Source organism: Teleopsis dalmanni, chromosome 2 (assembly GCF_002237135.1).
Source record: "Teleopsis dalmanni isolate 2A chromosome 2, ASM223713v2, whole genome shotgun sequence".
In the NCBI taxonomy this organism is placed as follows: Eukaryota; Metazoa; Arthropoda; class Insecta; order Diptera; family Diopsidae; genus Teleopsis; species Teleopsis dalmanni.
Genome location: NC_051847.1, coordinates 228533637 through 228560310, shown reverse-complemented (window position 1 = coordinate 228560310; position 26674 = coordinate 228533637). Strand labels below are relative to the sequence as shown.

The window sequence follows — 26674 nt, the reverse complement described above, 5'->3', positions numbered from 1 at the left end:
ATTAATGACAACTGACATAATTAAAATTATGCCAAAAACAAGTAAAATTTAATCGTTATTAGCTCTGCTAACATTCGTTCAATTGCTTCGATTGCGTAGGCGTCATTCATTCGCCAGAAGAAGTTTCCCATTAATGTTGAGATACAAAAATGTAATAAATGTCAATAATCGAGGTGAAAAATACAAGCAATAATCGAGGTGAAATAGTAACAAATTTGCCAACTAAGAAGGGTTTTAACAGAGAAAATTTTAATATACATTTTTTACTATTTTAATTACTTTAAGGATTGAAGTCACTTAATAATCCTCAAAGAGAAATGAAGAATTCAAATGGAACCGTGACTTTGCTCAAATGTTCATTTAGTGCTTCAATGTTTGTTTGTCAGCCTTGACCTTTTTAATCATTTTCACAAAAATTTTTATAGCTGCTTTTTTCGTTTAGTTCAGTTTCTTCAAATAATATTCAAATATATTTCCATGTGAGCCCTCAACTTTCACTAGCTAATAACTAAAATGCAATTCCAGTAATCAAGTTCAGAACGAAGAGGTTAATAGGCTTCACTTGAGGAGCTAGCAACCTGAGGAGCTGTGTCAGCTACAGAGTATGGATAACGGGAAAGATTGTGGTTAGTGAAGGTGAGTACAAAAATAGTATTAATTATAAATTCTACGTTTTTAGTTGTGAAGTGAATTTAAATAATCTAGTCCGCATTAAAATAGATAGCAAGAAATTGTGGAGGTTTGTTTGTGAAGATTTGAAGAAAATAAGCCATAGTCTCTAATAGACAAAAAGTGATAATACGTATAGTATTTGCTATTGGATCTGCGATTGTAATTACTATAAACACAAAAAAGTCTCTTTGACAGTTTTGCTTCAAATCTATTTGATGACCATAAGACAAGAGGAGCGGATTGGTTACTTCTATTAAAGATAAGTACTTTAAGCGAGTGTGCTATTATAAATGTCATATTGTTGTGATATATTTATACTCAGTTATGTGAAAGTTATATGAGCTTTTCAGCAGGCTAGATAACCGTGCCATTAAAATAATGATGAAACAAAAATGTGGACCTAGCAATTGGCGTTCTTTACTATAATATTCATTAAAAACATTATATAGGACGTCGAGTTTTTAACAATATTGTTATAGTTGTGTCTTGGTAAATTCAAAATATTTCAAACAGTAATATATATAGTATTGAGAAAGAACTATATTTCAATAGTAACAGAATAGCTACTCATTTAAAAAATCAGGTGGTTTTTATAGTAATTTTTTATACTACAGAGGGCAGTGAATAATCACTCACTATTATTACTAAATGTAAATGTACTGTTACCAGAAAAGTTTTCTTTCATTCATTCAAAGAATATTAACAAATAAATTTGAACTTTAGATTTGATATCTTTACAAACTATTTTTTCCTATGTTGTACTTCTTGATAAGCTATTTTATAAGATTTTTTTACTGTAACGTCCGTCTTATGATAATTTTGAGAGCTGTAGTGAAAATAGTTAAATTTGTGTGTGTAACAGAAGGCATTTATAAGGAAAAAAAATAAGCTGGTACTTGTAATTTTTAATTTTAAAATTGATTAAGTATTAGTAACAATTATTAGATGCATAGTATTCAGTTTTTCAAAGTCCTCATTACGAACACACAGGTATGGATTCCTTTTTTCGCATCTATATCACATAATCTTGATATAAAAGGCATTAATCTTTGGAATTTAAATTTCGGGACCCTCTGCTAATACTTGCATTATCTCGCATTTGCATATTTTGATTAATATTTCAGTTAAAATTTCAGCCTACATGTTTTTAAATAAAATTTAAGGTCTTTATGATATATATTTTGTATTAAAAGAACATGTGAGCTTTATAATAGAAAATCAAGTTGTATTTAGTTAGTGATCTTAAGTAAATTTTATTCATGACCATCACAGTTAACATGTTTGCGCATATATATCCTTTGATATTATGATTTCTAAAATTGATCTGTAATAACTTCATTGAAGTTATAATATATTCCTTAAAGATGCTGATATCTATATTAATTATATGTATACAGTCAAACTTCCATAACTCGAAGTACCATTTTGCAAAGAAAAGGTTCGACTTCTGGAGACGGAGTATCATTCGTTTGTAAATAAAAATTCAGAATTTTGAATGAGTCTTTTACTTCATTCTTGAAAGGCTGACGAATAACTTCATCTACCAAACCCTTCTCATTACTTTCCCCTTGCGTTTAGAATTTCGAGTTATAGAAGTTTGAGTGTAATTACTTCGCTGGTTTAATAAGGCCTTTAAGTTATGTACATAAAAATAATTTTTCATAAATAATTTCAATAGATTATAGTATTTACTGAAATAATATATATATATAAATTAATAAACAATAAATTAATACAAGAACTCTTAATAAAAAACAAAAAAAATTTTTGGAAATTTATGATTTCATTAACTTCTCGGCATCTCTCTTAGATTTCATATAGTATTTGAAGTCTAAATAACAAAAAACAAATTTTTTTTCTCATATGTTATCTCCACTAATAATACTATTGAATACAATGTTTTAGTTCGTAGAACTATAAGTGTACATAGACAGATAGATATTTTAAGTTTAAAAACTGTTTTGTAAATAAAACTGTTCCGGTATCTGTATCTGTATCTATCCGTTGACTGCAAAATTTTTTAAAGTTTTCATTTTTATTGAGCACATGTGTACATTTGTATAAAATCAACAAACACTAGAAATAATTTAAATATATGTATGTATACCTACAGTACGACTACTTAAAGTAATTTCTATCTAACATACACACCGATACATACTTGGTCACAGATATACTAACAACGTCTATGTAAATATACCAAAATTATTAGTTATTTTTGGAATCCTCCAATGCACAGTACATCTATGCTCATCTCTACTCATTTACAGAATCGTACGGATTCGTACGGAATTGTACAAGATTGTACAAGAGCACTTCAGTATCCGCTGAAATTCTTCTATACAATCTATGTACCTCACAGTGCTGTGTTGAGCGTGACTGATCTATTTGTAGTACTACAGAATTTCTATCTTCAGCTTCAGTCACCTACGCATCGAAATCAACTTACAAGCACACGATGTCGTATGCATGTGAGTACGACTACGTTCGCGAAAATTTTTCATTCTACAAAATCAGATTTTCCTTATTTCGGTTGCGAAAAGCAAATAGCGGAAAGGTATCTCTGTGAATATATCTCAACATACATATTTATCTAAACTTATATACACCTGTAGTATTTTTACTCGGAACGTTTTTATTAGCAAGGAATTTTTAATAAATTTATGCATAAAAAAATACACAAAAATTTTGTATAAGAAAACAATAACAAAAAAAATTCTCTCTTGTTACCATATTTGTTAAATATTAAAAATAAAATAATGTTTTTAAAAATAATTTTATTTTTGAACAGAAATGCAAAAATAAGTCACAAAAAACTCATCAATATTTATTTATTTATTATATTTATTAATAAGAATGAAGAGATGAAATTTAAAATATTGTTGACATCAAATTTAGCTCTGAATGAGTACAGAAATGCATTTATTTTGAACATTAAACATTTATTTTAATTTGCATACTTAAATAATAATTATTTTAAAACCAATATATGAAATTAATATGCAATTTTATTGCTAATAAATATTAATATTAAGCTTTATTACCGCAAATCACATTTGCATCTACTCTTGGAAGATGTGGTAATAATTTTTTTCACGTTCGTAAGCACTCTTCTAATTGTAATTCCTCAAATTTATTATTTGGAATTGAAAAAGTACCTATTTACCTTAAAGCACCTAAACGGGTTTTTGAAATTATTTTCGTCATTTAATAAGATATTCCATTTTTGTAACAGCAAAACATAACTTAACTATTCCGTTTACAATATACTCGTAGCTAAAATAGAAAGTTTTGCTTGAAAATTGACTTCAACCATTCAGAAAGTAAATCTTTGAGATGTTTAATTGACGTGGCACATTCACTGAACAACACACAATACCACAATAGTTACCACAACCCACAATAGTTATATTCAATGCCCTCAATCGGGAGTAGTAAACCATCAGCAATGATACCATAACTACCAAGATATTTCTACGAACGTACCAACGACTTACAGATCTCTACAAATCTTGTATGAGAAATTTATATTATTATTATTAATTATAAAATCAATTTAATTATTATTCTAGTTCAAAAACTCAAAAATATACGCCGAAGCGATATCTTCTAAATAAATACCTCCCAATACATCAGTCTTTGGCTGTTGCAAAGCTTATTTTAAAAACCTTTTCTGAAGTATTTTTTTAACAAGTTTCCTAAAATAACAATTTTTTTTCGATACTCAAGTGCATTATTCATGCACAAAATATCTACTTCTTCATTGGCCATTAAATTTAGTCACTGACTTTGAAATTTTTTCGGTATTTTCATATCTAATTTCCCCATTCCCCCCTTAATGAGTTTGTAAACTAAAATTGGATAGGTGCACCTTAGCCGAATTGTCGTCATTTGTTGTGCTGTAATTATCGTGAAAAAAATACATACCTATGATCATATTCAAATCACAAATAAAATTGTGAGACCAAAGGCATTACTTACCAACCGTAAATTCAATCAATTCTTTCTTAATACATCACAGACTAAAACAAGTCTATTAGCTAAGTTTTTATCTTGCATTTACACCAAAGGTAATCTTAGTACTACGACATGAGCTCTAAATTTTGTAAAATTCATGCATATTAAATTAATTTTAGATGAGCGTCAAGCCTTTGGGTCTGTATGATATCCATACATATGTAAAGCATACATATTTGCACTATATGTACATGTCCATATCCGAACTGCTGTGGTACTATGCTGTGATATATCATATATCAATGGCTGAAAATGTTAAATTCAATTAAAACCTATTTTGACATGTTTTAGTCTTTAACTCTCTTTGGATAATAAGTGAACAGTATGGCCATTGTTGAACAAACCAATACTATTGACATATATATATATATATATATTTGAGTGTTTATAAAACATATTTTATGTTTTAAGTGCTGCTTAAAAGCAAAATCTTGCGATCTACATTGTTTTGAGGTGATTGAGCAGCGAACCACTTGAACCTCAAATGTACAATTTTCTATCTATAATCACCTTCACATATATTCTGAATTATTTGTAGTTTCAGAATAGTTTACTATTTCGTTATTTTTTAATTTTTTTTAAATTCAGTGTTTAACGTAATTGCTTGTATGTAGTTTAAGTAACTTAAGTTTATTTGAAAATGTTAAAGGCACAATGTAGTGAAACCGCAGAGACCATTGTATTAGCCATTAACCACTCCTTTTATAATCTCTAAACTAAATAAAATGAAACATTAATAATGCGCAAAATCATTTAATATTTATTTACCATAAAATATATAAAATGTGTTTCTATGGTCGTAAGGAATTCTTCTAAATGAATAGTTATTTTTATCCAATATTGGTTTTCAACTCCTACACCTTTTTTATACCTACACGATTTTTTTTTAATATCAAATTGTTTCACTTTACAATTGCTATGACATGGCCTTTCATCTACACGGTTTGGTCTTAACAGAAAAGTTCTGGAAATTTCACTTCTGAGGCTTTTCAGCCTAGCAGCATTTAGTAGTAATTTTAATAGTTTAATACTTATTACTCTTTCCTCATACCTCATGTTGATATAAAATTTTATGTCTAATACATTTTGAAACATTGCTCCGAATTTGAAGTGAACTCCATTTTTAGAGTAAAAAATATTATATCATGTTAAACCTAATTTGGATTAACAAAAAATGCTGAACTAATTTAATTATTATTAAGTTAATTTCATTAGTTATTTCATTAGTTTTCATTGCACATTATGTAGCTAGAAGTCTATAGCCAAAGTCTATATATACTTATAAGATTTTCCGCATACATAGCAATAGATCTCACAGACCACGATATGTTATTTACTATTTTAATATAATAATAGTATTAATAACAATTAATACTATGTGAGTACTTTAAAACACACTCAACTACTTAGTTGTTCTAACGTTACAGTTTCATCCAGATACTTTTGCTTCGTGATTTCACTCTCATACATCAACTACATAGCACCATAGAGACGGATCCTACGTATCTTTCTCCAAGTGTTGCTTCAAATACTTTTTTAATTAGAGCATCATCGTCTATCGTCTTCTTGACAAGACAAAAGTAACGAAACGGCTGGATAATAATTCACTGAATAATATCGAGTTCGTTCGGCTCATGGTTCATTCCAAAGCGATAGTCGTCGTGAACTGGTAATAAGAACTTTTCTCACAAACGTTTCTTGTGGTGCAACACTTTCCGTAATAATACTCAAGAGACACAATAAGCATTAGTTTCGTTTGTCGAAAGAAAGCTCTACAATGGTGATAGAAATGAAATTTCTTCATCTGATTCATCGTCTGATATTGTTAGTGTTGCCATATCAAAATCTTGTTAGCCATTTTCATCGGTGGTCAAGATTCTGAGATCTCTAAGACGGCGATTGATTACTGCGTTATACTAGTACAAAAACCATCGCATCTAATCTTTTCAATTTGTGAATTCTCTAGCGTCTAATTGGAGTGTTAAATAACTTTGGCGCCAGTTAAGAAATTGATAGATTTATTATAATACAGAATGCTGCATCTCTTTTCGGAGTTGATTGGTTTTTTGCACTTTAATTTTGTTCACTGTTGCATTACAATTGCTATATACTTTTCTGAAGATTTTCAATGCTTTGTCTCTCATAAAATTTTTAACAGTTGGAATACTCAAGCTCTGTGAATATCTGTATTTCTTATGTACCATGGAGTTTTCACCGCTCTTCTCAATGTTATAAATTGATAGGTTTGAAGCTTTGTGTTGACTGTGTAACAGTTTTATTCGAATTTTGTTGCCTATAGTGTAATAGCAGACACAGTGTACTAATAATTTATGTGTGCGATCTATAAAACCGGCTTCTAGTGTAAAACCTAGGTATTTAGCAGAGCTTCTCCATTCAATGTACAATAGTTGTCGCCAACTTTGTGCTTTCCCAGATTGTGATGGAGTTTACGTGATCAAACATAAAGCGAATATTAATTTGAAGTTATGTCCATGATAAACGCCTTAATGCCACATGTGTTTTTGCAACACATTGACAACGTTGTAACAAAAATATCTGATATATGGTTTAAATTGCTTGAAACTTGAAGCTTTTATTATTTAATCAATAGACTCTTAAAAATATATAATTTTTTTATACTATCATGCCAGTCGTAGAGATTAACTAAGATCTGACTAAATGCATAATAACAAAGAAATCTATGTAATTTATTGTTCATATGTTTTTGTGTCATTAAATGGAATAAAAAATCATGGGTAAAAGAGCAAGTTTCTGTTTGACATCTGGTCTTTAATTGGTATTTAGAATTTAAGGTTTGTACCGGTTAAAAAAAATTTTTCCAACAAAACTACTGGTCATGCATGCTGAGCAGCGCCAAGAAACAACTCGCAAAATAGAACGACATCGACAATTAAAGTTGTCGGAGTTGATTATATATATTTTATATATGTTATATATATATACTGAAATGTGCAGCAAAAAAAGCACGTATGAACTAAATATTTAGCAACATTTAAATTATAAAATCTTCAAATATAAAATTTATTTTTTTTTTAAAGTTTGTGTTTTTGAATTTGTATGGATTTCAATTGATTGTATTGTGCTTCAATAAAGTAATGAGATTTAGCATAGCCCAAAGCATGCATCGACCACACCTCAACTTCTTTGGAAGCGTAGTCTTAAATAACAAAAACTGAACTACTTTCCCTTTGCAAAGTGAATTTGACACATCCAATTGTCGCGGCTTTAAAAAACTTCGGAGTATCTTACGACGGCAGTTAATCTGTCAGTGCTCTGCTTAGAGACATACGTATTTATTTACTGGTAAGCCAACAACCTCTGCATTAAAAGTGTTAAACCTTTCAATTCAATGTATCTATAATGGAAATATCGTGCCGTAAATTAATTTGCAAGTTCATATTCACTACCCGTACTCGCTATCTGAACGAATTTCAACTCTATGACATGAGCGAAAAAATGTTTTCGGCAAGTATCCATTACTATGAAATCATTCTTGTGCAATTAAGTAATACTTAAATGTAAAACTATAAACAGACAAAGACATGAAAGCGAACGCGATTGAAAGAATCCGATCGCCTACCGTTTTATATAAAGGAGAGTAATAGATATTTGTAATCTTTACTTAAATTAAATTTAAACTTAAAAATTAAATTTATTCATACACTTCCATATATAAAAATATTTAAAATATACGAAATTGATTATTTTTTGCTTTAATGATTGAGAAACTGTTTAAAAATAATAACTATATTGCTATGAAAGTTTATAAACTGTTAAATTAATAGAGCAATTTAAATGTAGTGTAATTTAATTTCTCTAATAAATAACCTTGAAGATTTTATTTTATAAAATATATTATTTATTATATTTAATATTTAATAAATTTGATTAACAAGCCAAGTGTGTCATCCACTTTGTTAACATATATCGTACTGTATCGCTGCTTGTCTCGTAATTCGAGAGTACCGGGCTTATCAATATCAATCTCATATAGGTATCAGACACAGCAGATAATTGTGACACTGTACGGGTGTGTTACATACAGCAAAGCCTCAAATAGTGCCATAAAGCAATTACAGATAGCACAAAACCTGGTTATAAGAAGCCTATTTAAGATTCCATGGTATATGTATTAGAACAACAGACAGAGATCGAAGTTAAAACGCTACCCAACCCCGCTCTAACAAACCTCAAGTCCACCTCAGGACCCACAGGAAGATATGCTGACCTACAGTCCGTCATCAGTTAAACGATAAATAAACGATATGAATTCCAGTATAGTTAAAGCTTAGTGTGGGGCAGGTATAAGCCCCCAGCCACAAAAGAGTAAAAGTGCGCAATAGCACTAACTCAAGTGTGGAATAGCACCGTTTGGAATGATATTATTTTCAACACATGAGTTGATTAAATTTTTTACCTTGAACGAAGTTTAAGAATTCCTTTTTATTTTGAAGTTTTTTTTTATCAAATAATCAACTAAACAAATAATCAGGTTCATTAATACCACTACTTCTATTACTATATTAAACAAAATATTTTTATTACATGTTAATGGTAAAACGCATTTATTTCTTTTTAATTACGGAAGTAAAAGGACACTTACTTTATATCATTGCACATACAACTTGTAGATGCAATTTTACTAGTTTTTCCTAAATTGAGAAATAAATACATTATGAAAAATTATTCAAGATTTTGGCATTTATCAAACCACACACAAAAAACAAATATTCGTTTATAAACCCGAAAATCTGTAACAGTGAGTTGAGTTCGATTGCTATAGCAAGGTTGTTAAATTGATTGAATTTCTTTAAATAAAAATTAAAGACATTCAATTAATAACCATATTTAAAAAAATGTATACAGGAACCGAAACCCATTGACTAAGCAGAAAGATGTAAGTTCACGAAGTACGAACATGCGACACAGGAGTTGTTTTCTCTCGCCATGGCGTCACCGATTTGCGGTTTCTGCGAGGAAAATCATATTTCAATTTCAATGACCCGCTGAAAAGCCTGAAATGTAAATAAAGTGACAAACGTAAAATTAAAAAGTAAAAGTGATATTGTTTTCGTTTGATTAATATTTATTAATATTGAAATCAAACCACAAAAATAATAAAAGTTTATTTACTTATCTAAGCCCCCTTAGTCCATATTCTTCACAAGTTCATTTCATTCTAATTTCTAAACTGAAGACATTAAATGAATTTAAAGAGAAAAATTTATTGACAACAGTTTTAATTTTTTTACTGCAGGCCTTGTAGTACGAGTTCGTTCCAAAACTACTTCACTAACGCCTCATAAATAACTCAAATGGACAATCGTTAATTGAACGCTTACCAAATCAATAAATATTACATAGATTGCGTCTAATTAAACAACTGAAGGCAAACCCATTAATGGAGGAGATGCAAATAACTTGTCAGTGATGTGAACTGATTCATGCTCCAAAATTTGTGGATCATCTATTATATCATTGCTTTACGTGGTAATTAGATCAACATAGCTACTTGAATATTCTAAAAATACTAATAAGAGTAGGCTTTATATAAAGTCTAGGGTATGGCGAAACTTTAACCAGCTAACATCTCCTCCGTCCGAACAGTTGTATCCTCCTAGTATGCACGATATGTTAAGTATTTTATGAGGAACCGTCGTGAATATTGAATTTCATTCTGTTTTACGTGATGTCCTGAAAATAAAAGTTATCTCTGTACGGTCCACTTCAAATCGATTGCAGTAAAACAAAACGTGTCCTACGTTTTCCAGCTCCTTTGTGATGTGCGAGCAAAAAGTGTTGCTTCCGTATCCAATTAACAATGAGTTAATTTATAATACCATACAAGAGTTTGAGCCTAATGACAACTATATAGAACCATTGAGTGATGCGTGGTTGTAGTCCCCATTTCTTACGAATAGGCTTTTGGTGTTTTGCTTCCATGTTAGTTTACTGTCGAAAACATAATCTAGACATTTGCCTTCCTCCTTGTAATGTAATACAGAACCTCGCAGAGAGGGTGGAGGAAGATCAGGGATCGTATTCTTTTTGGTGAAAACTACGATTTCGATTTTGTTGGGATTAACCCCAAGGCCACATTTTTGTGTCCATTTGTTAAGGATATTATGACCGTTTTGCAGTATATCCCTAAGAGTAGAAGTATATTTGTCGGTGACTGCTATCGTAAAATTATCCTCATAAGCAATAGTTTCCCATATCTCTGTCCTCAGTTTTATGAGCAGTTCATTCACGACTATGTTCTAGAGGAGAGGGGAGAGTACTTCCCCTTGGGGGTACCTCTGTTCACTCTTCGCTTCAATAAGTCTGCCACTTAGCAACTGATTGATGTAGGCGTGCTTTGAGGGAGACCACTGGTTGGGATTTACAACACACCTTAGTTCTAAATCTATAATTCTTTTAAGAGCCTTCAATATGAAAAACGAAAGGCTTTTTGGGCGGAGTTCATTGGATAAAAACTACTCTAACCTCCCTCCATTTGGTTGGAACATAGTTAAAAATGACAAAATATCTAAAGATGACCACAAGCTTGTGGTATAGTAGCTCTCAGGAATTGAGGAACTCATATCATCCGGTCCTGGTGATTTATAGGGTTTGAAACTAAAAATGGCTCATTTAATTATCTATAAGTAAGGTTCACTTTAATAGAGTTAATCGGTGAGAAACTTAGGCACTCCGTGGATGCAATTGTTGAAGCAGAGGATCCCGGAAAGTGAGTATCTAGTAGTAGTTCCAATGATTCGCTACTGTTGTTAGACTATGTCCCATCAGGTTTTTTTAATAACTCAGGGACGGATGGATTCTTAGATAGGATTTTACGTAGTCTAGGGGTTTTGGAGTTGTTGTTTATTTCTTGACAGTATAAGTAAAATAGATAGATAAGTAGATAGATATGTGTAGATAATGAATACATATTGAGTATATATTTATTTTAAACATGCATAGTGTTTTAGTTAAATAATATTAGAGTAAATTGTGGATATTCTCAATATTAAGTATCTTGAGCAATTTTCCGATAAACGAAACAAAATCTCAATGTCTTCAAATTATAAGTGTTCGTACTTAGTCATTTTTACTACCGGGAATACATAAATCTGCATGGAATGTAAATTTTTATTATTAATTTATATATACCATAATTGTAATTGAAGCTAAATTCAATTATTTATAATGTTTCTTTTAAGCATGGGTTAGGTTAGGTTAGGTTATACCGGCAATTCCTAAAATCCACTTAGGCCCATTGGTCTATTGTGTTACAGTATATAGGGGAAACTCAGGGTTTAAAATCAAGTACAATTATCCGATAATTTTACATAATTGTAAATTCCTTATTATCTACAATTTCGACAAAGTTTACGTATTCGAACTTAATTATTATTTATTTTATTTTTATGCCAGTACGCTTTGGAAACCAACTATTATTTCATTTCAGAATGTAAAAGTAATAAAAATATGCAATAAAAAAAGGTTTATTTTTCAATTCGAATATTGAAAACAATTGCGGAGTAATTTGAATTGTACTTTATAATTAAAACATTAATTTAATTATTTAATTAAAGTGGCAATGTGCATTAAAACATTTTCTTTGATTGTAAAACACAGTAACTGAAATGTGCATTTGAAAATATATGATTTGGGCAGTAACTCTGGTAACAGCACAGTGGGTGCCATATATGAATCCTCCAGGCAATGCTAACCAAAATATGTTTTCTCATATTTTTTTCCAAATTGGTTAAATTTAATTGGCATAAGTGATATATTTTACGCTTTTTTATTACAGATTCGCTAACAAAATTGTTAACATCTCTTTTCAGACCTCTTCTTCTCTTCAAATTGTTGGAAAGAAATTTTACAACTTGAGTTAAACTCTATTAGGTTCGAGTGAAGCATTGTGGTGCAATTTCACACATTTTTGTATAAAATTTGAAGCTGCTGGCATATGTTTGTGGAATATTACATTACAAATTTTAAGAATATAGTTTATACTTCGATTTCTGTGGTAAGAATTTGTACTTTTACTTTCTTAAAACAGTCCAGACATAAAAAGAAAACTTATTTAATAGCTAACTAAAAAATATTGTAAGTATTACATATACATAGTGTTACGAAAAGTGTGAAGTACAAACTAATAAAATTTGGTTCTAAATTTTCATAATTAATAATTTCAGTTTAAGAAGTAAAGAATACTCCTCATAATTATTAGTTTCAATTTAACGGATAAGGAGCGGATGACAAACCCAGACTACCAAACTTCGGTTCTAGCTCCTTATAACTGTTAATTTCAGTTTAAAGTCCAGAGGAAAACTTTTGTTTTAATTATTTATAATTTTTAATTTCAGTTCAAAGACTCTATAAAATTAAACATCTTACTGTTTATATATAGTAAACAAAAGGATGAATAAGCTTCATAGTTTTACTGTGATTGGGGTTAACAGACTGAAAGGAAAACTTTTATTTTAGCGCTCTTTCAATTTTATCGCCCTACACTAGTGGACCTTTACTAGTTACTTATTTTCTTAGTAACTGAAATTATCTGCAGATCGCAATGAAAATAGAGTTACTGACGTACTGAATGTATTTTTTAAAAGGCTAATTCAAGCTTTCTTCGTTGACGCAACCTTGAAGACTGTAAAGAAGCATCTTATTTTATATTAACATATTTATAGATTTACAGATTCGTCGTTTATACTAATATATACTAAGTTAAAGCTTTATTCCAATTGATTAATCATTTATTGTTATTTTCTTCTTTATTCCATGTCGAAACAGCATGGAACTGTTATATACAGTATGGATTTTATTTCTTTGTTAGTTGGAGATTTTTAAATATATAAAAAGATTTTTTGGGAGTACCAAAAGTTATTGGATTAGTTTCAAAGCCCATGTTCTGCTCCTTTTACTGATTAGTTGATTAGGTCTATATTCCATGTTATTTTCGTTTTATTTATAACGGAATAGTTTAGAGCATTAACGACCTATTGCCTTTACGCAAATATGATATGTTGTTATTTTTGTTATGTATGTTTATTGGGACCTGACTATTTTCATTGTTTCAAGTTTAAGGTGAAACTATTATATATATCACACCAATATCACATCAATAACCTATAATTATAATGTTACTTTTGTCTTGCCGATAGAAGCGCGTCCTTATGACGAAAAGAAACTATTTAAAAGTTAAACGGATTCGAATAGCGAAGAAAAGACAATTATTTAATTTCAATAAAAATTATTTAATTCAAATAAATTCAATAAATTTTTGTCGTTATCTTTTCTTTGCTATTCGAATCCGTTTAATCTAAAATTATTTTTTAATTGGATTTCTTTAAAAAGTAAAACAACAAGAAAGTAAGTGAAGACTATATTGCCAAATTTTATCTTTCATTGCTTTACTAGTTTTTACTGTACTTTCAGTTATTTTTGAAAATCTCTTTTTGTTTTATTAAAACCCGATGATATCTAAAATATCTAATTATGCTACTGTAATTAGCTATATAAAAGTATTTTACATATATCAAATGGTGACGTTGTGTTGTTTTATGTATTGAGTGAACTGCTTCTAAAGTCTCTGCATAAGATCTAACACCCACTGAAATCAGACCTTAGGGAAGAAGGTTGAGGCTGGTAATGATATCTAAATATACTTAGTACAAAAAAAGTTACATAGCTTTAATATCGCATATTTAATATCACATTTAAGATATGTTAATTATTTGTACTAAAACTTAATACAATACCTTGCGCAGACAGACTTTATATTCATATGCATACTTGTTCATATGTGAAGCGAATTGTATGAGCTTGCAATTCTCTCTCGCCAGCATTGTTATGATTTTGTGCTGCGAACTTTTCACTTTCAGCAGCAAAGTTTGAGCTCAAAACCATTTCATGACAAAGCATGCATTACTTCGGCTTCAGTGCAAGTCTGTCTGTCTTTTAAAGTTGGCTTCAAGCCTCGTATGAGCGACAGTGGCTCTATGGTAATTGCGCATGCCGGTCGGTTTTACGGTTGAAACAGTTCAGCTCGCGTCACTAAAATCACTGTGGCTTTTGAAGTAACAAAACTAAGTCGAAGGAAATATAAAATCAAATGAATTAAATCGCAGAACTGAAGCTAAAAGATTTTAATTCAAAGAAGTCAATAATTAAACTAACAGTTTCAAAACAAAACAAAAAAAAAAAAAAAAATAATAATAATTGTTAAATCAATTAGGAATGCAGCACAGTATGAGATCTAGTTTGGCATTTATATTCTGAAAAAATATATAAAAATTAAAATTGTTCAATTGTTTGTTTGGTGTGAAAATTCTTGTGCAACTTTTGCAACAATAAAAATTCGATCAAAACTGGAGGAGTTTTTTGTATTCGAGCTCCAACGATTGTTATTTAATTGTATATGTAAGTACCACACCCACTACACTGCATTGGCGTTGCAAGGTTACTGCAACCAATAACACAATAGTTGCATACCCTTCACCATCAGTTTAATAGCATAAAACTTTAAGTTTTTCCTCTACTCAAACTCCAGTCCACTCCACTCCACTTCCCTTCGCTCCACTCCACTCCACTCTACTCTACTCCATTCAAATTGTCGGTTGTATAATCGCAAAAGGCGAGATATCAAACGATATATACCAAATTCAAATAAAGTAAACAATGTTAATGGCCAACAGCTAACTAACCCAGATATGAAGCAATTGGTAAAAATATTGAAAAAATTGCGAAACAGGATTTACATGTTTACGACGAGGCTTAAGGTGTTCCTTGAAGAAATTGTTTAAATTGCATAATAAAAATTAAATTTTCTTTATTTAAAAAAAATTGGCAAAAAGTGTTCACACCTCTGCGAAATTAATAAGTGCGATGCATGCTCATTAAATACTTTAAGTGGAAAGTCAACGAGACAGAAACGCCGAAACGCAGAAACGCAGAAACACGGATAGACTGAAGGACAGACATGCTCTAAAGTGCTGTGAAGCATTTTAAAATACTTATGAACAGCACGAGCACAGCTCTAGCACTCAGTTCAACTATCAGAGCAAATCTTCTCAGCGATGGCTAATCTACCACCGCCAAACGACACATTAACCTGTTGACGATGAGCGTCTTTTCAAGTCGCCGTGTGGCTGGAACTTTTGACAACAATGGAATAAAGAAAAAATTGTTACACTTTGTATTGTTTTGTTGCGCTGCCTTGCTTCATCTAATTTTTATTATTTATTATTATTTTTCAAATATTGCGTATAATGCATTTCAGTTTCGAAATGTTTTTGTTTATGAAAAATTTATGAAAAATATTTCAAAAATAAAAAATCGTGTCTTACACAAACGCACATGCATACTTAATGGCCACAGCAGCTCCGATGCTGTCATCGCCAGTAATTACTATATGCGTACTAACCTTGGCAGCGAATTATTTGAAATTGACCGCGAGCTGAAGTGGTCGAGCCTAAGCATGCAACCATATTGCTTCCTTATGTTGAGCGAATTACTTTAATTACTGCAGGTATTATGATTAAGTAAACTACAAGTTCTTTAAATGAATTCATTTAAAATTGAAATCTCTTAAGCTATTATGTTTATTCCGCTCAGTCGCACAAAACAAGTTACTTGGCACTGCCTTCAGTATTTCAGTATTTCAGTATTTAGCGGCAAGAGGCTTATCTACACTTCAAATTAAAACTATTTCATTTACATAAATATCTTCTAAGACAAAAATTAGCAAATGTTTACATTTTTTCTTCTAATCTGTGGTCATAAATGTGTGGCAATGCTAATAAATTTTACGGCCGATAGTGAAAGCCTAACTTTCATTGCCAAAGCCCGCTTCGGCTTCGTTCTACTTGATCTGCGTGTTACAATGAAGGCAGTTACAATAAAATAAATCTGTTATTTTGTCTTGTCATTTATGGGCTAGGCTGGCGAATTCAATTAGAAATGCTGAAATCTGGTTTTAAGTTTCAACAACTGTCCACCTGCCTTATGCTGACATGTCTTACCGAGTTTAGAACTAGTACAAGTTCAACTTAGGAGAGTACAAATAATTTTATTAAAACAACTTTTTGGAAATTGTCACTTTAATATATAGCACAATTAGCAAGGAGTGAAAGAAACGAAACAGTGAATATAAAAATAATCCATTTAATACATATTTAATATATTATTTTCTCTTAATTCTAACATTCTGGATATATTGAAAGATTGAGTATTTAATTATGGACATCCACGTTTGAGTAGCTGTCACGCCTCCTCCCAAACCACACAAAAGTGTATTTTAGTTACCATCCGGAGATAACACTTGAGATAAAATATTTACAGTAAACCTGCATGGTTGATAAAGTAGATATGGTGTATAGTTTAAAGTCATATTTTCCCGAGCCACATAATCCGTTTGGTCCTCTTTGATGCTCTTGATGCTTAAATGTTCGTCTTGTTTTGCATTCAAACATTCAATAAAATTTAGTATATCATTCTCCAAGATAATATTCTCTTCAAGTAGGGTAATTAGTTTTCTCATTTTACTTAGGTTTTATCAGAGCTCTTTATACCCAAAAATGTAGCTTAAAGAAGTAGCCTTAATTATATGAATGTATATTCCCAGTATTTTTTTGGTTATTACTTGTTAATGAATATATATGTTGCCAGTAGAGAAAATCACTGCGATCAGTAATAGATCTTTTATGCTAACGGATTTCACATTGCCGCTACCAAAACCAAAACATTACCGATAACGTGCATCCATATATCAGTAACAGTCATAGCGTTTTGCTGAATAGAAAAATGAAGGTTCTTAAAGTCAATAGCATAGCAAGCAATAAGAAAGTAAGGGAGAAAGAATTATATATATTTTATGCAATTTTTAAGTAATTGAAAGAGAAAGCTGAAAATAATAACTATTACTCAAAAAGTATTTCTATTACTTAATTACCTCTTTATGGCTAATGATAGAAATTATTCAAAACAGTACTAGAATTAATTGTAGTGTTGTAAATGAAACTTGGAGATATATAAAATCACTTGCGCTTGTTTATTTCAGAATGGCTTCATGACATTAAGACTAAGGGTGTAAATTGTTTTAAGATCAAACATTACCAGTTAGTAAAGTGTGAATCCTACTAAAGGCGTACCAAAAAATGGTTGAGAAACACTGGGCTAATCTAAATTATTCACTTATGGGAATGTTTCCATTATGTGTACTTTTTTAATTCGTTTTTTTTTTGCCTGAATTCTTATTCTCTGAATCCAGCATTACAATGAGTTTGTCAAGAAATTATGCACTAAAATAAAACAATATAATCAGTTATCTCTAGTAGAAGAATAAGCCAAACTCTACGTTATGTTAGCATTTCGAAATTTACTTACTCTTATGTAAACTCATTTACTAGTATACTATATGCAATTACAATGAAAACAACAAACTATAATACGTTATTATAGTATTTTAGAATTTACTAACTGTATACCCAGTTACCAGCATATACAATGACAATAAAAATATCAAACTATAATTACGGTTCAATCGACCCGCCGATTTACATGGTTTTCCCCTAGTGAAACAAATAGTAGATAATAGATTTCAAACCTAGAAAACAAAAATATATAAATTTATTTAGAGGAAACATATCTGTGTAATTGTGGTATGTTAGGATTCAGGAGTATAAAAGTGAATTAAAATCTTATGTGGAAGTAGTAAAATTCGTTACTATTAAAACTAAATTTGTTGAATAAAAGAATATAATTTTTATATATACAGAATGATTGGTTCTATATGACGAATATGAGAAGCCGAATATGTAACAAATAGTGGGTATGTATTTGAATATAAACCTAGGTCGAACTCAACAAGAAAGCCACAGAAAATCAAACTTTACACTCATGTTCCATTAAAAAGAAATGTGACTATCATGAAGATCACAGCACCAAAGCACCAATGATCTGAAATTCAACACTAATACGATAACATCTGATATTATCAGTTATTGAATAGTAACTACGAATCACAGACTCGTCCGACAGTACATTATAAAAGATGTATCAACCAAATTATAATTCTAAAAGATGAAAAAAACTACCAAACGTTTACGATTTTTTTTAAAAATACGGTCAAACCTCTCTATAACGAAGTCGTTGGTGCCTACAAAGAACTTCGTTATAGTGAAGTTCAAATATATAAAAATCGCTGCGTCTTCAACAAAACTTCGTTATAGAGAGGAATTCGCTATAGAGAGGTTTGACTGTACTTATTTAGAATTTATTATAAAAATAAACGAAAGTCTCACAATTCATATTATTAGGACGAATGACATCCTTAGGGACGTCAAGATTGATCCAATCAGAAAATACATAAAGGATAAAGCCCGGAAACTATTTACGAAAATTGACAGGCTTACTTGTCCGTTTTCGAATCGAATCTCAGAATGGTTACAGGTTTCTCGGGAAGGTATGTAGGTCTGAGGTCAGTTATTGCTTAGTCTGATGAAGTGATAATCAATAATCCAGTCGAGGTATAGAGAGGGGTTGGAAGAACCTCGCAGTTAATAGAGAGTAGAAGTGCACTAAGTCAACTAGCTTCAACATAATAGCAATTCATGAACATTTATTGTAGATATTTCAAGCTACAAGATATAATAAATCTTCTTTGATACAATAATAGATCTATAAAATATTTATGAAATAAATACATTTTGCAAGCATTTATGTATAATGATACATAGTATACACACTTTTAAAAACTATTTCAAATCATTTTTTTTGTTACAACAATTAAAGCGCAATCAAAAGCCATCAATTTTGGTTTACGGAAAAACTGAATTTGTTTTCTTAGGACCAGCATTGACCTACTGAATTTAAATGGTTATTAAAGCAAAATTTTAAAAATCAAAATAAATTCATCTGATGGCGCTTTTATTAACAACTTAACAATTTCACATTCGAGCAACCTCCAATTGTGTAGTCATTACATTTATGCCATATATTATATTTTTTTTTTGCTACGTATGTTGTTGTTACCATTGACTAAATTATGCAACAATGTGACGTACAGCAAAAAACAAAAAAAAAGATAGAAAAAAAATTGCTTGCATTTTGCAAAATACCATTTCCATTAGCCACAATTAATGACATGCAACACCGTGTGTACAGTGTACACCTTATGCGACCGATACAATTAATTTTTTTCTCATTTGTTTTCAATATCAAAATGTATCTAACTAACGCAAATAAGATACGAAACCAACAACAACAACATCAACAACAACAACAAAATGCTAAAGGCAATGTTGTTGGCAATAAATTTAAAAATAACAATTACCACGGCCGTCCACAGTCGAATCAAAGCAGTCCAAGTGAATTGTGATAACTGGAAGAAATGAAAAGCACATTAAGACTAATTATATGTATCTATGCGTGTGTGTGATAATATATAATTCATATATGTAAATAAGTTTTATGTTTTCACATATTTCATATACACATAATATTCATAATATTCATAATATTTAGATACTAAGAAACTGCACTGTCAGCGCGTATGCATAAAAATGTGTTTGAAGAGGGCATAAATCATATTGCCTGTTTCAAATAGAAGTTAATGCAAATTACAAATAAATAAAAAGTAGTTATTTCCATGGGTGTTTTTAAATATTCTACTTTTAACAGTATGCAGATAATATAATATAATATAATACAAAGTAATTTAGCAAGTAGTAGTCACTCATTTCTCAGTCACTTCTGCAAACGTTTCGATTAAACAAACTTTGTTGCATTGAAATTTTTAACATTTTATGAGAATAATTTATGGCTAATCTTAAACTAAATTGAAGCACATAAATTACTTTTATAAACTAAAATAACTAATACGAGTATATGTTATGTAGCATTTTGATAAATAAATCACATTGGGCGTAGTTGTAGTCTTGTTGAATTATAATTCCGTTTCGCTGCTTTGCCTAGTTTATCAATTTATGATCGATTAAATTGAAATTAAATTAACGTTTCGTTTATTAACTATTATTAGAACAATTACACTTTTATTAAGTAATTACAAGTAATTTAGAAAACGATTTGAATTAACGAGCGTTTACTGTGTAATTCAGAGCACACAAATGTGATCGATATACTTGTCACTTCATATATAAAAATTCATTAATGTAATTACAATATTAATATAATAAAGAGGTTTTTAGAACAGTAGTAAACTACAACAACACAAATTTCATTTTATATTATTTTAATTAATTGAATTTTTGGCTGATCTTGGAAATAATTCTTGTATTTAATTATTATTAAAAATTTTTTTGAGACTGCAAGTACCAGGAGTCGAACTCGTGTTCTGCCAAATTTGAAACTCAGAGTCAACGCACCTTAATCAACTGACACATTTTTCTGGAGTTTTGTTACTTTGCTGTGAAAGTTTTATTAACAAATAATTTTTATTATATTGATATAAAAACAATTTTTTAAATAAGTTTTGCAAATAAAATAGACTTATAAAGTCTGAATAATATGCTACTACAAATTAAACTTTAACTTGTACCAGCTCAAAATGTTACGTATACGTCATGGGTTCCTTAATGCCGTCGTCGATTTGTATTTGTCAATTAAATAAAATTTTATAACATATTTTAGTCGTCGAAATGTTTATGGAAATAATTAAGATTTATTTTTTTGACTGTTTGCTACCAATTATTATGAATCATTACTAGCCAAACAAGATCTGTGAAGAAATAGTGAAGAAAAATTTGATTTTATAACAAACATAATATAAATTTTAATTTAAATAAATTTAATCGCTTTCAATTTTATGCTTTGCTTGTCGTAATATTTAAAAAGAAAATACTTCCTTGATATGCGAATATGTACCATAAATTTTCATCAAATTATAAAGTATACGTAGGAGATTTGAATAATTCAAATAAAAAAGATTGATTTATCCAAGTCAATGAATTATTTTAATGTTTCTTATATGTAAAGATGAAGATTGCACGATTGGACGATTGCACGATTGTCTAACTAGAAAGATCAAAAACATAAAATAAAGAAGTGTTCAGCCTATTATGTGATGTCCATAATAGGTGTTAGTCAAAAACATAGACATTTTTTAGTATAAGAAAAGATAGTGAATTTCATTAATAATCAAAATGTGAGAAAAATCAATTGGTAAAAATACACCGTTAAAATGTGATTTAATTAGTTATAAGTAAAGTTCATTAAGAATTGTCATTAGTTTTTATAACTAATAACTTCTCATCTAAAAATATTTACAAATGCATTTCAAAGTTAAGCAACTTAACTAAATCGATCAATCTTAATAATAAGTAAGTCATTTCGTTGCTCTACTCGCAATACATATTTGTGCAGTTTTGTCAATCAAGTTTATCAATGAAAACGTTGACAAACAGACAACTTAACAAACTTGGATTTGAACTCGAAATCAATTCAATTTATTTAAGCACATCTCGTCAAATTGAAATAAAAATTAATTAATCGCCAAATATCAAAAGTACTATATGCCATATTGGTCTCTTTAGTCTTATTTATATCATTAGTCGATATCATAAAAGGTATCACATATTCCTATTTTTCATTTAAGTAATTTTTCGTTTGATTTCCAATATAGAAATGCTAGTCATTTCACCAATTATTCTGAAACAATATAGTATTATACAATACTAATAACAATACTAGTAAAAAATACTAGTAAGAATACAAGTAACAATACTAGTAACAATACTAGTAACATATACTAATAACAATACTAGTAAAAAATACTAGTAACAACACTAGTAAAAATACTAATAACAATACTGGTAACGATACTAGTGAAAAATACTAGTAACAATACTAGTAACAATACTAGTAACAATAATAGTAACAATACTAGTAACAATACTAGTAACAATACTAGTAACAATACTAGTAACGATACTAGTACACTACTAGTAACGATACTAGTAACGATACTAGCAACAATATTAGTAACAATACTAGCACCAATACTATTAGCAATTGCAGTTTTCTTTGGAAATTTTTGTCTAGATCTGCTCATGAAGTAGATCAATTTAACTTTACTTAAAAGAGTCGAAATGTTAAATTAGGGTATATAATGAATTCCTCAATGGTTGGTTTGAAAACAGCAGTAAATTTCTTATTTCACATTGTGAATTTTACAAGACAAAATCTGTCTAATATGAATGTTGGACAGCAAGTCTACTACAATACATATACACACCAATTTTAGGGAATTATGCAAAAAATGGACATATAAGCAACCGATTACTCATTAATGTGAACTGATATTGCCATAATGATATCATTTACCTGTCAGCGAGTGCTGCAGAAACTGCAGGTACCCCAGATTTGGAATAGTACATTTTTTTGTTTAGTTGTTTTTCTCTGTCTTTTTTTCTTCCTATTATTGGTCATACATATTCAGATGGGTTAAGATTTGAGCTGTTTTTAGACCAATTTAACCGTAAGTCTTTGTGGGTATAGACCTGCAAGAAGTTGAATTATTTGAAATAGAAAACCTGTATGTTTGTTTACCTGGCTCACTGCCAAACTTAAACTTAAAACCTTAATAAGCAAATACCTCAGGAGGATTTTAAAAATTTGGTGGTTCCGTACTTTTAAAAATTCCGAACTCTGATCAATGTGCCGCCAACTTCCTATCGCGAATGAAATCAAAAACCGTAAATGACAATGGATCGGGCACACATTGAAGAAGTTACCAAATGAAGCGTTAATGTGGAATCCTCAAAGAAGCAGAAGACTTGGTAGGCTCAAGCATACATGAAAGCGCACACTAAAGAAAGAAACCCAAGCAAACGACCTTTGGAGAAATTAAAACCCTGGCAAGAAATCGTGACAGTTGGAAAAGGTTAGTTATGGCCCAATGTTTCCCTATGAACGGAATGGAATGAAGAAGAAGATGTGATGAACATAAATTTCTGCAATGACCACATTAGTTACAACTTCCATGATTGTAATGATTTTTTGAGGACATAAAATGCAGGAAAAAGTCTCTATGGAAGAAACAAACATAGAAGAATCCACTTTTATATATGAATATATAGATAAGGTTGCAATCAGAAATTTCAATAAAATGTAATAGCAGAGTTAATCTCAAAGTAAAATCTTATTTCTTATTTAAAAAATCAATGACTCAAGCTATAAGAATTAAGTCTCATTCTTTTTATTGGCAAAAACAGCACAAAATTCTATTCAATATATTTTTAAAGACTTTTACTTTTCATTAAGACTACAATCCATTTTTTTTTTGTTTTTGCATAATTTGTTCAGAAAATTATTTATTTTTACAATTTTCAGATATTTTGTTTTGTTCACTGCACAATTACTCATAAATCATAATTTTAAACTATAAAATTATACAATGAAAGCTTCAATCTAGTTTCAATTCGTATTCAATTTCAGTTCAGAAATAATTATTTGACGAGGCTTTCAACGATGTTGTCGGCGCAGATCGTTCCACTGTTGCTCTTGGTCGTTATAAGTTTCTGTAATTTCTGTAACGGTGTGCCTGAACATGACCTTCAGACTGCTAAGCAATGGAATTTAATAAACTGGAACTTCCTACCGCATGCCCCCGTGAACGATGTAAATTTTTATAACCCAAGCAACGTTGTGGCTACGGGCATTGCAATTTCGCACGATCGCATATTTTTAGCAACTCCAAAATTATTCAGCGGAGTACCGGCTACTGTTAGTTTTATGATGAAGACAGACTTTGAGGAATCTCCACTACTGCAGGTTTGTATTGCAGATTGTTTTTATAATTTTTTACTTTTAATTTTATTTTTTTGTTTTGTTTTTAGCCATATCCGGACTGGTCTTATTCGATCTCTGGCCGCACAGACTTTAATTGCAGCGATTTAATTTTGATTTCCGTTTATCGCATGCGTATCGATTCTTGCAATCGTTTATGGGTACTTGACGCTGGTGTTTCACGTTCTTTGGAAGATTTTGAAGTTACGTGTCCGCCTAAAATTCTAATTTTTGATTTGAATACTAATCAAGTACTACGACGTGTGGACTTTCCCAACGAAATATTGCGAGGTGAATCATTGTTTACGAATCTGGTGATTGATGAAACTACATCGAGAGGAGCCAATTGTGATGATGTTTTTGTATACATTTCAGATACAGTTGAGCCAGGTGAGTAGAATAAATTATGTCAAAATGTGTTGTTAAGTTGATTTAGTTTATACTCATTGTATAACCTTAAATAGCATAAAAAATGTATACTCAAAAATGCTCAAACTATTCTGTTTGCAGTGGAAGTTAACATTAAGTTTTTCCAATCGCAACTATGGAAAAATTAATTTAATTTAAAAAATTAAAATATAATGAAATAAAATAAAATAAATTATTATACCATATACAAAATTGTGTAAGCAATATAATTATATGTCTTGATTTATCTTTTTGTAGCGCTTATTGTATACGATAGCGACAGAGATGTGACTTGGCGGCTTACGCATCCAGCCATGTTTCCTGATCCAGATTTTGCTCAATCTGAAATTTTAAACGATCGTTTTATTTTAATGGATGGTGTAGTGGGTTTAACGTTTGACAAAAAAACAGGCCTTGTTTATTTCCAACCATTGGCAACAGATCGGTAAAACATAAATACAATATATTTAAAACATAGCAATGAAATTATAATTCTTCTAAAACTAAATTTCAGTGTATTTTCCATATCCAAAGAGGTCTTACGCGCTGGTCCTATACCGCGTAACCAAGTATTACAAGTCAAATTGGTGGGTAAGAAGTCTTCACAAGGCATTGGTATGGCAATATCACCAATAGACGACAGCCTCATTTTCAGTCCAATAACGGAAACTGCTATTGCTACCTGGAATCCCACAACTAACACACACTCAATACTAGCTTTCGATCAGGATCGTTTACAGTTTGTTGCTGATATTAGTACAACGTCGTCCGAATCAAATGTTATATATGCTGTATCTTCTAAGTTCCAACGTTATTTCTTAAAGAACATAAACCCAAACGAAGCGAATTGCAGAATTTTGCGTATCGACCTCACTCCAAATACGCATAGCACCTCTTATGCATATAAACCACGTCTGTCTTCAGTTTCTGCACTAAGTAGATTTTATCATATTAATTCTGTTGATAAGTTTAAATCAGACTATTTAGATAGTCCTTTCAAAGTAGCATCGAGTTCACCATTTGACTTCGAACCAGTGGGCTTACTACAATATTCCTCTAGAAATCCTTTTACTGCTCTTAATCAAGGTGAAGCGTTCCCACCCACCAGAGCGGCTAGAAGCAATTCAGAAATCTCATTTTTGGATAATTTAAATAGTTTGCCAATGGTGGGTACTACAATTACTTCACAAACGTATCATCCCGGGCATGCGCTGAGCGAAGAGCGGATACGTAAAAGACCTGTACGCTCGTAAATTAATGAAATGAAAAACACTAAATAAAATATATACAACGCATAAACCAATACTCATAATTGTAATTAATTAATTATTCCATTTTATTTTAATTAAATTAGAATTAAAAAAATTAATTATACGCAGTTCAATCGTTTTCTATGCGTTCATGTATATTCAGTTGAGACGTGGTAACAAAAAATTGATTACATGATAAACACATTTTTTCCATCAATAATAGAAATTCGTTGTACCAGGCTTCATATACTTCATATTTTCTATCGCTTTGGTGGGTCCTATTACGAAATAGTTTGCGTACCTATGAATCGTAATATACAAATATTCTATGAATTATTCAACCAATCACTTCGAAATTTTGTACAATTTTGCAGCGTTTCGCATCGTTTGCGTCAGAATTGAATTTTTTCAAATTTAAATTATTTAGAAACGTTTAGTTTTTATTAAATTTTTTCTACTTAGAATCTAAATTGTTAAATAATATCGTATTGTATAAATATTGATTT

The 26674-nt window shown here is 30.2% G+C and overlaps 1 protein-coding gene across 1 annotated transcript in view; it reads left to right on the top strand.

Moving 5' to 3' along the window:
* LOC119676896 overlaps positions 1-26674 on the top strand; it is a 41260-nt gene continuing 14586 nt past the window's right edge. The window contains exons 1-7 of the mRNA XM_038088164.1: positions 1-198; positions 286-636; positions 12543-12727; positions 24160-24495; positions 24561-24900; positions 25177-25363; positions 25433-26167. Of these exons, the coding sequence (XP_037944092.1) occupies positions 12668-12727; positions 24160-24495; positions 24561-24900; positions 25177-25363; positions 25433-26167 (1658 nt within the window). The 5' untranslated portion in view covers positions 1-198; positions 286-636; positions 12543-12667. The remainder of the gene's footprint in view (positions 199-285; positions 637-12542; positions 12728-24159; positions 24496-24560; positions 24901-25176; positions 25364-25432; positions 26168-26674) is intronic.